Here is an 18,696-nt window from a genome sequence, read left to right on the forward strand (position 1 = left end):
AAAAAAAAAAAGACTTTTCACTCTGGCATTCCTCCTTCCCTGAACATCCATAGGCGAAAAAATGAAATCAATGATTCAGTGACAAATACATTATGTTTCCTAAGGGCTTATTTAATGTACTTTTAGCAAGGATGGAAAATGATGGCTTCTAGAGAACAGATGGTAACAAGACAAAATATCAACAGACCACAGTTGTTGACTGCAATTTATGGAGTGTACAGATGTGTCAACTTAAATGCAGTGATTCTGAGGCCAATAAAAGTACTTCCTGATACCAACAGATTAATTTTTCATGACCACTGGTTACACAGCTATTACATTTTTAAAAACTAATTATTCATCTGCAAAAGAAACAACAATTTTGCTTAAATGTCATTACTAAAAAGTGAAATGTTCTTGTTGGCACAAAAAAAAAAAAGCATGATAGGATTGGACACAACTATGCACATCTTCTTTTCAGAACCAAAATTGCTTTTTTGTCATGAAGAATATTCCAAGGAAAGACGGATGCTAGCAGACAACCCAGGCTCAAAGTAATAGCATGCAATAAGGCGATCCCACTTCACAGTCAAATATGAAGCATGCTTACAAAAGAGCCTTTTTTCACCCTTTAATTTAGAAAGATGAATAACGGTGCTTGTGAAGGTTGCAGGGGACTGGCAGTGCCTGAAGCTGCAGTCCCCTATTTATTATCCACAGCCACATTAACTTTGCAGACAGTCTCTCCCCTGCTCTTCTCTAAAACAAAAGATACAAGACTGCCAGAACCACATTATCTCAGAACCTTCATCAGTGAACAGGTTTAGTTCAAGATCTCAGTCTTACAAGCTAAACCTATTTTCATATTGTCATACTTCTGTTCTGAAGTTCTTAGTCCCTTCCTGTATATGCCTCATGCAAATTTATCTAAGGATTGTTTTTTTGTTTGTGAAGAATAAGAAAGGCAAAAGCAGCTCTACTTTCCAAAATCACCTGTATGAACATGGAGATCAATCCTAAAACAGGCACATTACACCAATGTCGCCACAAAATATTCTATTAAATAGGTAATGTTAAGATGACCATAGAAAAAAAAAAACAATAGAAACAAATTTTCTACTTTATCAATTTGCAAGACAGTTTGTCATGGATTAAACTTTCAAAGGAGACCACAACTCAGCAGCCGTGCAGCTGCCGAAACAAAACTGCAAAAGCATCTAGCCAGAGATTGAGCCAGGAGGAAAGCACAGGAGATACCCAGAAGAGAAGAAGTCAATGAAGGGTCATCCATTCTCCCTGCTCCAATGCAGAGTGCCTGGTAAAAGCAACATACCTTGCCCTAGGAGCACCATAAGGACTTGCTGAAGTTCCACCTCTCCTCCCCCCCCTTTAACAGTGTAGCATACATAAAGCAAAACAGAGACAGTGATCAAGGAGCTGAAAGACGTGTTTTGATAGCATTTTCACACCACTATACTTACCAAGTTGATGCTTACCCCATTTACCTCATCCATTCTGCTCCACACTGTTCTAATCTCAGCATAACCTCCATGCTACCCTTCAGGTTCCCTCTCCTCTTTACTTGGAACTCAACACTAACCTCTATTTTTCCTTCCTTAATTTTCTTTCTCCTTTCCTAAATACAATATAAATATTTAAATTGTGGCAAAGGAATCTAACGTTAATAATAATATTCCCTTGATTCACATTTTTATCTTTTCTGACCAGAAGCTACTCAAAATGGGCCACCATCTCCTCTATTTCATACTATCTATAGAGCAATAAGGCTCCATTTTGGTTGCCCTAAAAGCACAATAATAATAAACATTATTAATAGCAATACTGTATTCTCTACATCAGCAACCTGGTATCACAGATTATCTACCTCTACAAAACACAGGAGTATGCACAAACTGAGAAGCTGACACCAATTTGCCTGATTCTTCTCCTTCATTGGTTTTATAGCTGTATAAACCCCACCTCAGTGGAGTTACTTCTGATTTAAGGTAGTGCAAGCAAGAGGAGAAAGAGTCCTCTGCTTCTGGCAGGCAAATAAAAGAGCTCGTAAAATGGAACACACAAATTTAGAGGTCAGAGATGAGACAGTACAGAGCAAGACCCTGTTTAAGCAAAGCTCAGTTCTACACCCACAGTTTTTTCTTCTCTGGCTTCTTTAATTTGTACATTGGTTGGACAAAGAGTACTAGGAAGTGAAATCCCCTGCAGACGAAGACAAGGAAACAGTGGCATGAGAACATGGTGCTATGTGGCAGTCTTACTATTTTGTAAGGCTCACTGGACATAAATTACTTTGAGACATTTAAAGTCAAAAGAGCAAGTTTCAATTAATGTGATCAAAACATCAATAGCACTACCTTGGACTCATTTATTACTTTACTATGCAGAAAAAAAAGAGAGTGTCACCTACCTGAATCATATGCAAAATCTCTAGGTTCCTGTTTAATCATCAGAGGAGGGGGGAAATTTTGACTGGCTGCACTGCTAACCATAGTGTTGTGTTCATAAACTGGATCGTGATACTCCTGCTTAAAACCTTGAGGCGGGAAGGGGATGTTAGGCTCAGACATCTGCCGCTGATATATTGGACGTCCTTCCCTCGGCATTGCAGGCAAAGGTGGAAAAGAATTGCAAGGTTCAGAGAGCTGGCGGCGAAATCTAGGACACAAGTTAGAGAGGTCATGTAAAGGACTTAAGCTACATTCCATTTCACAAAGATCTTCACGGATTATGGTTAGCAGGAGGGAATGGCTTTATCACTTTCTCAGTAGCAAACATTTTGTTTATGATAATGCTAAACACTCCCTACCAGGATTATGATCATGGCAGTGCTGCAGAACAGCAAGAAACAAAGAAATAAACCCCCCACCTACTAATACCAACTCTAATACCTGCCCCCACCCCCATATTCCTTGCCTTCAACATCTCTCAACAGAGGAGGCCAAACAGCAAAAAGACTGATATTATACTACAACAGTAACATGGATTTCTCTGTTCATTCATGAGCAGGAATAGCATATTGCTTGTACTCTAATTTACTCTTGCAGTTCTGTTACATAGAAACCATTCTGACCACTACAACAAACACAATCATTGTAAGCAAAGAATATTGTCTGTCTCAACTCCCGGAATCATGCTTGAGTAAAAGTATACAGTTCTGTTCCCTTGGAGACAAAGGTCTACCTGCAAAGGTGGCACTGCACTTCAGAAGGGAATTTAAGTACTCCAGAAAAAGGATAGGGTACAGACTTTTGCTAAGAGAAATAAAGCATAAGAATTTCCTTCCTGCCCCAACTTCTTCCCATGATCATTTCTACATGAAGGAAGAAGTCCGCACAGGCCATGTTGTCATTCACTACTCCAAAATTCTATTCAGTACACATAAAATCTGAGAATTCAGTTATAAATCAACCTCATTTCCATGCATCAACTTGCATTTGTTGCTCTCTTCACTAAAAGCTTTGAATGTAATTACTTGGACATCTGCAGGTTCAGAAGCCTAGAGAATACAAGGATGCTATTTTCCCACCCTGCTCTGACAAACCCCACAACCTTGTGCGATCTACAGATTACCAGACTGGGGGTAACTATCACCACTAGAACTGTGTCTTTTCTAATCCACAGCAGGTGCAACAATGTTCTTGCAACGAAGTGCTTACTAGCTCTATTAACCACTCATTATTTCTCTTTTTTAAAAACTAAACTAGTGCCTTTCTCTGCAAGTCTCGCATTGTCACACCAAAAGTGAAGAACTGGTCATTCTTTGGCTTCTTGTACTTTGCAGTGGAACTGACTTTGGCTCGTGCCAAAGCACGACATTCTCTTGGACAAAATGGAGCAAATGAAGAAGAATGCAGGGTTTTGACTGCATAAATAACACAGTCTTTGAAAATCATCTTATATGCAGTACATGTTTTTGAAATAATTGAAACCCTAACATCTTTCAGAATACTCCTGTGAACTTAGTCTGAGAAATATTTACCATCATAGCTTAATTACAAATACAGTGGGAGCTACAGGGATAGAAACTATTACAATGTAGAACTAGAGACAAAATTAATTTTTTTAATGTTGCTGTAAATATTCTATTCTGCAGTACAAAGAATATTACACCGTACCATTGGTTTCTACAATTCCACCTACACCTGCAGAAAATAAACTTAGAAACTCAAATGTATTATGAAACAGTTCGGCTGACTGGCAATGCATTCATTTCCCTCTTTTCCTTTTTTCATTAGCCAAAAAAAGAAGCAGAAATTATCATTAAGAACTGTCAAGGAGTGAATCAGAAAATTGCAACTTGAAGTTAAAATAAGAAACAGACTCACTCACAAAGCCTCAAAGGAAGTTAATAATACTTGTTGTACTGGAAGCTTTGTATGGAATCAAGTCATTTGTTTACACAAGTGGATTTGATTCCTGTTGGTACTTGTTAGGACCACTTATCTCTCATATATTCATGCCCAGTATGAAGATGTATGGGCTGTATCTTCTAGATACTGATTCTATCTTATACCATCAATGCATGTTCCAAAGAAATATGCTTGTAGTTACAGATTTATATACAAACTTATATAGGTAGACCATTTTTTTAAATGACATTTTCTGAATGCATTCATTACAGCTACCATCTTGTAAATCAAGAAGATTTGAATTGCACAAAAATATGAAGTGTACATTTGTTTCAAACAACAGCAGATGAGAAGATTCAAAGTAAAGAAGAAAATGGGGAAAAAACATCTTCCATTACAATTGTACTTTTCTTTATAAAGGTTGAAAAAGGAGACTTTTACCCCAGCTAATTTGATATTCACAAAAATGTGATATTTTACCACAGAAGGGAAGCACAAGTGCAAAATTTCCCAAAGAACATGAACTTCAAAGACATGGAAAAAAAAATAATGTAATGAACCCATAAAGCTTACGTAATTATTACAGTTACGGAAAGATAAACCTCTACAAACATTCAAATTCAGGCTGACATTCAAATTTTCTGTATTCTCTTCACAAATGGCTCTAACATAATAATTAAATAAAATAATAATTAAAAAAAACCTGTAAAATACTCTCTTACACAAAATCCACTTATCTTTGGGGGATTTCAGTCTCCTGACAATGCACAATGACTTGGGTGTATATAGAGAAACACATTCAACCACACTCCTGCAATCAGAACTGCAGCCTGGCTTCACCAGGGGTCAACTTAGTTAAACCACAGTGGAAGGGGGGGAAAACTACACAGTGCAGTTGAAGGGCCGAATTCAGTGCTCCTTCAATGCTAGACATGCTGATAGGAATCTTGGTGATATTTAATACTATCCTAGTAGGGCACAAAATAGCAATATAAACCATAGCAACCTCCTTCAGAAGTGATCTGCACAAATCCCTGGAGATAATAGCCCTTATTAGAGCAGAAGCATGCTCCAAAAATCTGTGATTTTCTTTTCAGGTACAGTTTAACTATTCGTTAACAATTTGTTAAGCTGTAAGCACTAAGACAAGTCCCTGAACTTATATATCTATATATAGCTGAAAAGCAAAATGCTCTGAGAAACTGCACAATTCAGCAAACACAGGTTCTTGTAACAATGGTTAGAATGAATAGAATTCCACAAACAAGTGTCTGATCTCAAAAAATAAGGGAAATTCACTGAGCATATTTGTTGCAAAACAGAGCTAGGAAAGACAGTCAGTTGTCTAGAGATTTCTAACATCAAAACAAAACAGGGTGACTTAAGGACAGTTTAAGCTTTAATTCTAGTCTCCAGCTCTTGTGGCTTTTACTCAGACTAATGTTATTTAAGCGCAGTTTATGTTGGCATCTTAGTTTGTTTGAAATGCTATATTTCAAAAGCAGTTGGAAAAACGATCCACCCTTCCAAAGAATATTCTCAAGCTGTAACATCGTAATACAGCCACTTATCTCTTTGTAGGTACATTTCTTAGGAGGATGCAAGATACTTACAGCCAGGATCATGTCTGCTAGTGACTTCATCACCTCATGGGGCTTACGAGCCTCAAGTGAATTGCCCTCACAAGACAGTAGAACCAGCTTATTAAAACTCTGTCAGTGCCAAGATCAACTTCTACTGAAATCCATCAAGCAGAGTGCCACTCTTTTAACAACACACACATTTCTGACATTCTGAACTTGGCTGGCTTGAAGCCAGCACTGCCCTTTATTAGAGATGTGTAGCCATCACTGAAATGCCTTCTGGACAGGTACTGTATGTGTTTTGCATTTTACCTGTGGTCCATAGGGAAGCTGTTGTCTTGAATGGACTGGGATGGAGGGAGATGGGCAGGGAAAACCCGGTCAGGTTTAGGAGTCTGAGCTGAGTTTGGGGAGGCATGGTGCAGTGGTGACACAGGAGTGCTGGATGGCGTTGGTGGGTTGGAGGGCCTCATTCCCACTTGTGGCTTCTGATCATAGGCACTATCAGTAAAGCAAGAGGAAGGATGGTCAGGTTGTTTTCTCAGCAAACACATGAAGCATATTAAGAGAGAAAAAAATAAGCATCACATACAGATTTTCTATTACAGATACTTTATTAAGCTTATTAAGTTTAGGGAAGAGAAACTCTCTACACTGAGAAGAGCACAGAAAAAAAATCACTTTGGAATTAAGTGGCTCAACATAGCATTTTCTTCTCTGGAGCCTAGAAATGTACTTTTAAAGGATTCAGTCTTACAGTGACATTCTAACAAGGGATACACAAATACACAGATGTAAAAACACCTGGACTAGAGCATGAAGAGCTGGCAGTGCCTGTCAAGACTCTTTTTATAACTTGTACAAATCACAAACTGAGACAGTAAAACAATGAATGCAGCTACAGGGAAGGGATCTGACCCAGAAAAACAATGCTATGCTGGCTTTGCTACCCACATAGGATGTCAGCAGCCTCCCCTGACAGTTTTTTTTTTTCCCCTCTCTCTCAAAAATAACGTTCAAATCCTGCAAATACGAAGATGTCCCAAATTAGAAAAGGACATGAGCGCACTTTGATCATTCCTGTTTCCAAACAGTAAAAACACAGATGTGAAGTGGACAGTAAGCATGAGCTTGCACACTTTCCTATGTCAGATCCCCCAGCATCCATCAGATCCATTAATACACACATTTGATTTTTGTAATCAAAACCAATCCTGTATGACTGGTGAAGGTGCCAGTCTGTTTTTTTCTTTTCTTCCACAAAAAAAAAAGTTAATGCAAATGATTTAAGTGCTTTCAGTTTTGGTAGTACATTAATGTGAACAAGAACTCACCAGCAAATTTAAAGATATAAATAGACTGAATTGTCAATAAGAAACCCTTTGCTGTTGACACCGAAGGTAGGAGTGACATGTAAGTGCAAGCCAAAAGAAAATCAATGAAGAATGCAGTCATATCAAGCCCCTCAGAATAATTAAAGCTTTTACTGTTTACCCTTATAAAAATTGACAATTTCCTTTTGAAAAGATAGCAAAGATGCAAATCCTAATGAAATACTATTTCAAATTGCAGTCATCCTTGAATGTAGGCATATGTCAATTCAAAACATGTCAAATATATAAGGTGCTGCTCAGATCTGCCAGTCTGTTACACAGAGCTTACTCTCTTTCCTAATGTGTGTAATGCATCTTGAAAGTATTTTCAACACAACTCACGGAAAACCAGACACTCCTTCCATTTCATGCTTGCACCATCAGTTTTAAAATTCTGGCTATCTCCCATGGAGAAGGAATGGAGAATATGCATTTCGATGAAAAATACTGCTTTAAAGCGGTTATATGTTTCATACAACTGTAAACAACACCATCGGTGTTCATCAGCTAAAAGCATTATCTCATCAGTCTGTTATCTGCTGAAGAGGTGACTTTTATAAGATCTCTATTATGGCTTTATTACTCTTTAGTCAGTCCTCATTTAAACCAGCAGTTCTCACTGTAGACATACTCCTGATTGCTTTACCTGACATTGTACAGGCACTTTTCCCCATAACTGAACTTGAATGGTTGCTCTTGACTGCAAGCAGAACCAAGTTCTGAACATGGGCTATGGGGTTCCTTCTTGATTTTCACAGGGAGACCATGAAAAGCCACTGGAAAGAGAAAGAAAATGTAATTAAAAACCAAGTACAATATTAACAATGAGCTTTCCCAAGTAAACTAGACACTGTTAATTAAACACATGATTAATTAAACCATTGCAATACTAAAAACAATATAGGAAATAAACATTTCAAGCATTTCTTTGGGTATCAACTGAAAAATACACACCAGAGATCCTTTGCATTGGCTATTAGCACTTTTATTGTTTAATAGAATGATGGCCAGGATCCCATCTCATTAGTAGGAAAATAACAGCCCACATATATTTGGCTTAGCTACTGTAAATGTTGTCAGAGGCAAAATACTTCCCAGGCACCAAATGTTTCTAAGTAATATTTGTGAGGTAGCTTTTATCTATAAATGCAATAGCAGGTCACTTCAATGAGTGCCACGCCAATTTTTCCAAAATAAATTTATCATATAATAGCCTAAAGTATATGATCCATTATCCTTTTTGTCCCACAGAATACATGCAAATTTGTAATGAAACTTAAGAAACAGGGTGATTATATTTCTTTAGTTATAAGCAGTAGCTGAAAAAATACACAAGAAATGCCTTCAGTAATTTTTCTTGAAAACATACAAAATAAAATTCTGGCCTCACCAAAGTCAACATGAAATGGGATATAGAAAGAAATGGAGAAAAAATTACCTATTTTTTTTATATATAGCAAAAAGAACAGAGGGAGTATGGCAGAAATGCATCGTCAAAGAGAAGCACAACTTGATTTGGATTAAGGAATAGGACAAAGGTAAAGATAAGGTTAACCAGCAGATTAGTTTAAGCCAGCCAACTTTCCTTATTCATAGCCAACATTAACTAAAATTAAAGCAGAAGAAAATTCAAACTTCACCTAACACAGGCAAATCTAAATTAAGTGGCTAGGAAGACAAAGGACTAAAGACAGATATTTAAAGTGTGAAAACATGCCCTTCAATTTTTAAATAAAATAAGGTTTCAAATCAATTTTTGGACTCTGAGCAGCCTAGAGTTTGGAGAGGAATTCTTATGACTGATTTGTGGTGTTATCACTGAAACACCATAGTTCGGACATCAGACTGCAGCCTGACGAAAGCATTTGTGTCTCTGGAAGAAGCCACACACACTGCAGCACCCCATTACAGAATCTTCAGTGCAAAATTAAGCCCCTGTTATATACTGCTAGGTAGTATTTTGTCCCTTCCCTCACACCTGACCTTAGGAAAGACAATTGGTTACAGACTATTTTTTACCATTGCATGGGCACAAACATGGACATGTTTGACTGGTAAATGAAACACTACAAGTAAACAACAGAACCAATAAACCCTGATTTACAAGTGTGTTAGACCTTGATTTCTGATTCTCGCCACTGGTCTTCCTGCAACCAGGCGATGTTCAGAGAACTCTTTCCCAAACAGGTCGTCTCCTACCTGCTTATATATGACAACTCATAGTGTTAGCTCTAAGCTGAGACAGTGTGTAAGATGTTGCTGTATTATTTTCCCACATATATTCACAAAACTCACAAGAATTGTCTCTAAGACCTCTACTCAGTTATTATATTTGGTGAACAGCAGTCATTCATCATGGAAAGACTGTGTAGTAAAAGAAGAGAGTAATGCAGGCACAGAAATACACCACAGTAACTTACAGAGGTAAAAAGTAGTGAATATCACAGTAAGAAATCTTTCTGAATAAAATTACATGAACTTGCACTAAAAACACCATTTGGACCTCCTGAATAAAGGTTCTGAAATTTAATAATAAAGCAATCTGTAGCCCATGGTCAGCTTTCCACTCTCATCAGAAATCAGGCTGACCCCAACCTGTTTGCTTCAGGTTTTCATGAGTGAACTTTCACTGCTGGCTATCCTCACGTGCCTTGGTCAGACAACACTGCAGTGCTGCATGTTTCAGTGTGGGATGGAAGCTCTATCTCCAGAACGATGACTCTGACACAGAGGTCAGCAAGCTCCCCGACTTGGATCACAGAATTAAACCACAACTGTAACAAGACTCTTCTCTAAAGCCAGTATCACATGTTTGCACCAAGGCCACATGCTGCTCGAGTTTTTATTTTTTTATTTTTTTATTTTAACTTTGCTACTTCCTCAAAGTTAATCTGTTATGAAAAATTACTTCCCTTATTTATTTTTAAATAACGGGAGTACAGAGACTCCCACACCACAGCCCTGCACGGAGAACTGGCTGGGTATTTCATCACAGCGCTGAGAGCCTGAACGTCTGCTAACAGGCAGTTTTCCAGCTCACTGGCACAGGCACAAGTGAAAGCAGCACATTCATTTTGTGCAATTTGCTTTACCTTCCCACATGGAGTTGGTGCATGTAAAAGGCTGTTAAGTACTAAATTATTCCTTATCAAATCACCATCATCTGGAGTCATGATCAACACTAATTAAATTACTTTCACTGAACACGGCTCCAGCCTGCTGCCTCGGCTGCGAGGTACATTTTTATTTTGCTTACTGTACAGTCCTAGCAAGGTACAGGGCACGGTGCTAGGAGGCATCTGTGCTGTAGTTTTAATTAAAGTTTACCTCACCTTCCTCCCAGCTTTATAAGCCAGGGTAAAGTGTATCAAATCAAGTAGGTGAACGCCTTCATTTTATTTAAGGAAAGCATTATAGTTCAAAGTGATTTTATATTAGATCTTTATCTTAACTATGGCCAGAAAGATAATGTAGCTGTAAAATTTAAAACCTTCTTCAGGCAGTCTCCTGACAGTCACCACGCTAAGCTTTATCTGTAACTTTTAAGTGTACACTTTTAGAGGAAGAAAGGAAAAACACTTGGTACGCTTTGGGAGGGCATTCTCAAATGCCTCTTGACCTTTAAAACCACATCTGAAGTGTGGCTGAAGATGACAGACTTATTCCAACAGTAAAATTTCAAGCATTCAAAACAGGTCCTCACATCATCACTGCCACCTTCATCCACTGCTCTTCATTTTAGTATGGCACTCATTTCACAGACTGCCAATTAAAACAGTTTTTAAACATACATGGCTTTGCTAAACTGGATTTCATATGACTTTTTTCTATCAGTTTTCTTCTGATAAGAGCAAGGTTGCTTATTTATATAACCTAATTTTAGCACAGCACACCCAGCTACCAATGCATCCAAATTAAAAAATTGCCATTTCGAACAACCAGCTCCTCAATACTTCATTCTTGATGGTAAATTCATTTTGTTTAACCCCAGAACACAATCTCAACCCTATTACAGTTATAGGTACTCTACTTAAAAACAACCTTTTTAAGAAGTGACCAAGGGCCAGGATTTCATCCCAAGTGATTACTTACAGATAACTACTTCCCAACTTGATAAGTAAACAACTTTACAACTGGTATTTAGATGGCCAACTTCAACACCTCATCTCAAGCACTGGAAAGTCAGGCGTGTCAGCACCAGAACAGGCTCAAAGCACAGACCCTGTCTCTGAAGCCAACATGCAGACATAAGGCAAGAAGGACTGCTACCATCTGTAGCCAACTGATTATGCTGTAATACATATAGCATATTCACCGTGTATTGATATATCTATCTAGATCTGCATAGTAGGAGAGCTTGCATGTTATATCCAATACAGAACGTATAGTCTTATGTTAGCTTTCTGTGTTTTTTAAATGTTTTTATGTACTTAGGTTTTACTCAAAACAGTGACAATGTCACCATGTAACGAACTTGCACAGAACATGCAGATACCCCTTGTTTTCAAGTGCCGCACTCCTTTGACTGGGGATTATGCTGCTGACAAGAGCAAACACTTTGCTCATAACATCCAGTTTAAAACCTACAAGGAGAATACTATTATTAACAACTCTGAAATTAAAAGGAATCTATTTGTCTTAGAGGAGACTCTGCATGCTTCCTAGGCTGGCAAATAGGAACTGTACCATCTCGTTACAGACAGAACTGAGCTCTTCTTTTGAGAAAGCCTAAGAAATGCTCTACATCAAATATTAAAGCCAAGATTTCATAATCTTTTCTATTCAAAAAATGATTATTCAAGATGAAGAAACAACACATATTTTAGATGAAATTGCAAGTCATTTCTCCTTTCAGTAAAAAAAAGATATTTTAAAATTTTCAAACTTCAGGTTCCTACTGAGAATGCAATATACAATCAGATTTTGCTTTGCGAAGAACTGATTTAAACATATTTTTAAAAGGCATTAAACAATACTGGTAATTCTATGATGCTGACAAACAGCAGGTCTTGATTCCACAGACCAAAAAAAGATAAAAATGTCTTATTATAACACTTGCAGGATAATTTATTATATAAAATCAACAGCAAAATTGGTTGTTAGTTAAATTCAATGACCCTGAAAGTAATACTACATTCATCTGTATTAAGTTTGAGAACTTTGCATAGCTGCAGAGAAAAGGATGCAACAGAGAGGTCACTGGAAGTCAGCATGCCTTGAACATTTCTGCTGTGCGTTTTTGATTTGCTTTTCAAATTTATGGCCTCACACACTCTCTAAACCCAACTTTGCAAATAAACTGATTTATTTTTACGATTGACTGAGACAAAACTGATAATATGCAACATAAATATAGAGAGATTTCATGAACATGTTTGAATAGAGGGGATTTTTATAACAGCAAGACAAAAAGAGAGAAGCTGTGAAAAAATTTCTGAGTTAATACTACCAAAACTCCAGGTGCCGAACTAACCAGGGTAACTCCAGTTAGTACTCAGTAAAATTTCAAAAACAAGAAGAGCAGGCCCTTGTACTGATAAAGCTTATACTGTCACACTTTAAATCCACCTCCCAATACACGCAGAAATGCAGCAGGCACTCCAGATACATCAGTCTCTCAGAGATTCTTTTCCAGTACATTTACTTCTGCCAAGCCTTCCCCTTCCCCCAGCACACAAAAATCCATTACTAAAGGGTCTAATCTCAGCTATCAGCACAGAGTGCCTTTTATGGAGCCATTAAACCATTTCTCTTGTTTACAGTGCCTGAAGAAAGATGTGAATTATGTCTGTGACAAAACAGGCGATAACATTTCTAAACTGCTATCAAAATGCAAACTGAAATACACTTAAGGACAGGGACCCTAATACGTGTTTTTGCAATTTTCCTCACTCAGTATAACTGAGCAGCACTCACCTGATGATTCAGAGAAATTATTTATGTTTTAAGTATAACAGGTAGGCATTTTCATAAAGAAAAAAAAAAAAAGACAGAAAATCTGGAACTGTTCATCCAGAAGGGTAAAACGCTAGTTACTTCTCACCTAATAGTAATGACCCTAGGTGCTCTTATTTATTTATTTTAAAGTCTGCTAATAATGACAAACACAATATTGTGGTCTCATCTGAGACCTGAAATTCTCTAACTCTGTAACAGTAACTTACCATTTAAACTGTGCATTCAGTATAGGTATTTGCACATTCAGTGCAATGAACAAAAAAACTAAATACTTCCTGCATGGTTCCCAGGTGGGAATGTCAGAATTTATATATACTTTCTAAGGAGGTTTCAAAAATATGCATTTAACCGATGAAACAACTGCCTTCTGCATTCCAGAAGAGGTTATTTATTGAGTCTTTATTTCTACAGGATTTTGATTTGAGCTACACACTTTTGCAGATAGATACACTCCGAATTTCAACAACCATTTAATAGGCATCAGACAAAAGACTGCCAAAGCAGAGTGTTTTCTCCATTTATTTCCACTATATACTAAGATGAAAAGTGTTACTGGTAATCTTCAGGATGTATGGGAGGAATTAGCTGAAACAGGCAAAGCTGACCATTCCTTCATACTCTGGAGGTTTCTGCTGCTACAGCTGAATGCAGCATTCAGCCCAGCATAGGAACAAGAATTTAAATAAAAACATCACACTGAGGAAATGACAGGTGAGGAGAGGTCAGAGGAGAGAAAGACAGTTAAGGGTGGTAACTGAGTCTTTCCGGTTAAACAGTGCCCAGTGATTTTCAGTGAAAGCCTGCACGTATAAAAGACTGCAGTGGTTGAAGACAAGAGACTGCAATCACGGATCAAGGCAAGATCTGCAATTGCTTTCATCATATGCAATCTCTTGGCCAGACAATAGCAAAAAAACCTTTTGTTTCTGACAAAGACAAGCTACAAAGACAAGCAAGGCTATTTCAAAAGTAACTGAGCAGATTAGATCTACATAGACTCCACCAAGTTCTCCACCATCTGATCTATCAAAGTCACCACTATCAGATCTTGGCTGAGTTGCAGTCAACTGGATTTCATTTAGGTCCCACTCTCTGCCCTATACTGGAAGAAGTCGGTGACAAATTGGATATCTGACACACAGATGTGTATTATCACTGTGATTTCAGAACAGCTTGTTAAAAAAAAAAAAGGAACTTAGACAAGAGGCTTCAAGGAACTTAGACAAGAGACTTGAGCTGCCAGGATCTCACAAACAAAAGATGCCAGGAAAGAGAAGAAATATATCCCTATGCAATTTATTTTTTAAAGAAATATATGATCTTGATATGACATTACTTACAATCTTAAGGTTGTAGCTACAGAATCAGAAAGTATGGAAAACAGAGAATTTGTCCCACTGAGTAGTAACTGCTCACCTGAGTCAGAGCATGCATGCATGTTTGGGTGTCTGTGTGTGTGAACAAAGAGAGTCAAACAGAAGCAAACATACTGAGTGTGCATGGATGCTTCTGCAGTGATACATTAAGTACAGTCAAAACAAGCAAAATGCTGCAATAAAAAGCAGTACGATTTTTCCTCTTTACATACATATTTGTATGTAAGGAGAAAATAGGTAAGCAACATGCAGAAGAGAGAAACAGGAAGTGAATGTGTAAAAATACACTCAACATAAAAAATAGTTCTTTCCTACATGGGAACCTGGCTATAAGTTCAGGAAAGGAAATCTGAGGATAGTTGGTATCACTACGGATGCTCTGCCACCCCTTGTCTTGGTAATCTTTCCCAGAAAGTGGAACTTCCCGACTGGGCAGTACTTGGCAAACGTATTAGATATGATTCTATCAATTCAGTCTTTGCCTTGGCTTCAGATCAGATCCTTCCAGCCCCTACCAGCTCAATAGATAGAAACAGCATGGGACCTCATTTTTTGGAAGCTAGTTCTGAACGATGAGCCCAATCACCAGCTTTCAAAGCCAACTGGCAAGAATAGAATACGTGGGCAAGATGGATCTATTTGAGAACCTTGTTTAACAAAAAGAAAATACCAGCTTTGAAGTAATCTGTCACCTTTACTGGAAAATACGCAACTACAAATGCACTTTAATAACAGAACTCATTCTGCAAAAAGAAGCAAATTGCTTATTTTCTCTTCCAGTCTAAAGCATACAACACTGTGCATATCAATTAACCATCTACTTGAATGCTGCATTGCAAGAATGCTACGTAATACTACAGTCTTTAGATCATCGGGGGTGGAGAGTGATGACAAAATTGAAGAATAAAAGACAGTCCAAAATTGTAGAATTCTGCTCTCAAAATCTAGGTGTTTTAAGATGACAGTGTGAGAAGAAAAACAATATTGATTCTGAAATCGAAATAGGAAAAAGTGAAGATGAACTGTATGAAAGCTGGAATTAATTCCTGCTTAATACTGTAGAGTTTCAAGATGGAAAATAAAAGCACATTTTCCTACAACTGATACTGGGTAATTCTAGACCTGCAATAATGCACCCATGTTAACAAGTCCTGTTTGCAATAATAACTTTTTTAATCAAACCACAAAGCAGTCTAGATTAAGGACTAAAAGATAAGAAACAAGTATTGATGAAAATAAATTTAAATTAATTGAATTGCTCATCTCTCGATAGTGTTAATGCTATGTATCAACCATAATTATTCCCTATCTTTACTATGATCTGACATGAATATAAAGCCTCTGAGAATAACATGTGAGACCTAAAAGAAGGCTGAATCAGAGAACAGAGATGGGTTTGTTATATCTACAGCACATCAAAATTGTGGCAAATGTTGCATCCCTATCCATAGAATAGATTTACATTAGAACACTTGAATGTGGGGAAAAGTGGTCAGATTATAATGATATGGTACATATATGCTTCTTCCCTGCAGCAGTCTATCTGACTCCTAAATATGATGATCCTGCCTCTTCTCAGGCAAGAAATTCTGCCAGAACCTTCTCCAGAACTGCAAATAAAAACCATTCTTTAACTGAAACATGCTTTTTAAAAAGCACTGTGTCTGTGTCTCAGAGTCTATGAGGACTCTGGAAAATTTTTGCTAGTTTAGCTATTTATGGCTAGCTAACCCAGGATCCTACATGACTGCAATGGATGCAGCTTTCTTGAAGGTGAAGGGCTCCTAACCAGGGTGGCAGAGAGAGCATAATATTAGAGGTTGAACCTGTATAGCTTAATAACTGCTTCAATGTTATAAATCCCCATTTTCCACACAAAATACACCTCATTTGCTTGTCTGCGCAGTTACAATTTCTGAAATATTCATTAGTTACTGAGGGTACCCCTGCAGCTTTCTGATGCTGGCAGCACTGAAGGCACCACTGAGATAATTTGGATATTTGTAGCCACTTGGCTTCTCATTTAAGAGGACCATGTAGGTTGAAAATTGAAGCTGCAAATACATTCTGCTTATCAAAAAAAATAAAAAGCCCACCCACCTGGCTAGAGAAAGCAGGAAGGTGGGGGAAAGAGGCTTTCAGAAAATATCAGTACAAAGTTAAGTTATTCCTCAAACCCTAAGAGCAATTACAAGGCAAACTTTTTAACAGGCTGCTGGTGAACACTTTGCTAGGGTACTATAGGTCTTTAGGCCTAAACTGATACTTGATTTGGGCAGCTGCTAACTGACTGAACTGCCTTATGGGATCAGAAGATGTCTGTACTCCTCTACCCCCAAGCAAAGGGCTGATTTGGCAAGATTTTGGCCAGCTGACCCCCTCCTCCTCCACCCCCAGAAGATTTCAGCTTCTAGTTAAGAACTGTCCAGAAAGTGGGCTTGTTTTATTTTCTGTTTTGTTTTTCAGTGAGAGCTGCAGTTACAGACACAGTTTCTCAGCCTCCAAATGCGGGGTCTCACAGAAATCTGTCATGAGCACTGCTGTACACAGTCCCCTCCGTGCAGTACTCTCCCTTCCTTTCAGACGTTGACTCCGTGAGGCTCCATTGCAGGCTGCCCAAGGGAAAGCACTGCCTGAGGGGCTGAGGGCTCCTGCCCAGACCTCCAGGGCAAAAGTTAACTTGCTGATAAATACCAGACACTGAATAACTCTGAGAATAATACAAGGAAATTTGCAGAACGTTGGTGGGAGGGAAAGAGGGAGGATTAAGTTAGGAGGAGAAAACTGGCTAGCTTTGATGTTTGAGAAGAATAGGTGAGGCAGGAGGAAGAGATTGCCTGCCCCCAAAATAAACAGAGGCTTAGGGCTCCCTGAAGGAGGAAGCAGTAACCTCATAAAAATTAAACCAGCTGGAATCTGTAGCAATTGGTGTAAAACCTGTGGGCAGCATAAGATAAATGTAAGGGGAAAAAAAATAAAAATGAAAATAAAAAACTGGAAGAATCTTTTAATCCCTTATACTGGACTTGCAGCCTCCAAGACCCCCCAGGACAACGTGGTTGCCATTCACCTGCATTAGTTTGCGATGTTACAGTTCTGGGAGATCCAAGCATTTACTTCTGCATTTACTTATAATGTGTGTGGCTCCAAGGGCTCCCAGGCAGGGTGCAAGGGGAAGCAAATCCTCCTTGAAAGTCTTAATGGCCTGGGAGAAAACTTAAATTGTATTCCTACCTGGGAATTATCAATAAAGTTAAATGGGAAGAAAGCTGGCCACTAAGTCAGGGTCTGTGTGCTTTTCCGAGGACAGGATTTCCATTTGCAGCAATTTCCAAAACTTAATTTAAATTGTAAGAGGTAATGGCTAAGTACCATGTAACTTCCATTACTAAAATATCCAAGTGAGATAATATCCCAGCGTTTTACACACATACAATTTCCACTTCAGGTAAATTAGCAATTTAGGGTTTTCAGGTCTGGGTTTTAAAAGGATGCACAGACACAGAATTATGAAGAACACCACCTATGAGAAGACAGCTGGCCTTGTACCTGCAGCTGGATTTCAAAAGAAACTGGATTTAATACCTGTCTCTGACACTTGTTCATGACCTAAACGACTTCAGGTGTTAGAAAGTTGATTCTAGTTTGAAGGTATCTCAGTTGTATAAGCCTAATTTCAGATATTGCTAACCAGTGTATCAGTTTCTTTCCTTGTAAAATAGGAATATCCTCATAATAAATGAGCATCATAATAATAGATCATTTTTAAAGATAATCATGCCTAACTGTCATTTAACTACTGAACAGTACGTGAAAGCAAGAAAAGCCAATGGATTGCACAGATAGCCCTATAGCATAAACAAAACAACTGATTTAAAAGATTATTTATGATTTTATTTTAGCAACTCTCAGTGATAGGCATTATAAGGAACAGAATTGCATTTCAAGAAAATTATTTTGAATTTGTGTCTGCCTTTACTAGTAAGAACATGTACACATTCATAAAAGAAGTACACAGTAACTCAGGGTAGCTAATGAGATTTTTGTTTTACTTCGA

General features: G+C 38.0%; 1 protein-coding gene across 5 annotated transcripts in view; it reads right to left on the bottom strand.

Annotated features, from left to right (window-relative positions):
- ETV1 (ETS variant transcription factor 1) overlaps positions 1 to 18,696 on the bottom strand; it is a 63,347-nt gene that overhangs the window by 21,951 nt on the left and 22,700 nt on the right. For all 5 annotated transcript variants that reach the window (XM_019616438.1, XM_010712719.2, XM_010712722.2 and 2 more), the window contains 3 exons: positions 7,952 to 8,081; positions 6,245 to 6,433; positions 2,408 to 2,655 (listed from right to left, as the gene is read on the bottom strand). In XM_019616438.1, coding sequence (XP_019471983.1) covers positions 2,408 to 2,655; positions 6,245 to 6,433; positions 7,952 to 8,081 — 567 coding nt within the window. The remainder of the gene's footprint in view (positions 1 to 2,407; positions 2,656 to 6,244; positions 6,434 to 7,951; positions 8,082 to 18,696) is intronic.

Source organism: Meleagris gallopavo, chromosome 6 (assembly GCF_000146605.3).
Source record: "Meleagris gallopavo isolate NT-WF06-2002-E0010 breed Aviagen turkey brand Nicholas breeding stock chromosome 6, Turkey_5.1, whole genome shotgun sequence".
Classification (NCBI taxonomy): Eukaryota; Metazoa; Chordata; class Aves; order Galliformes; family Phasianidae; genus Meleagris; species Meleagris gallopavo.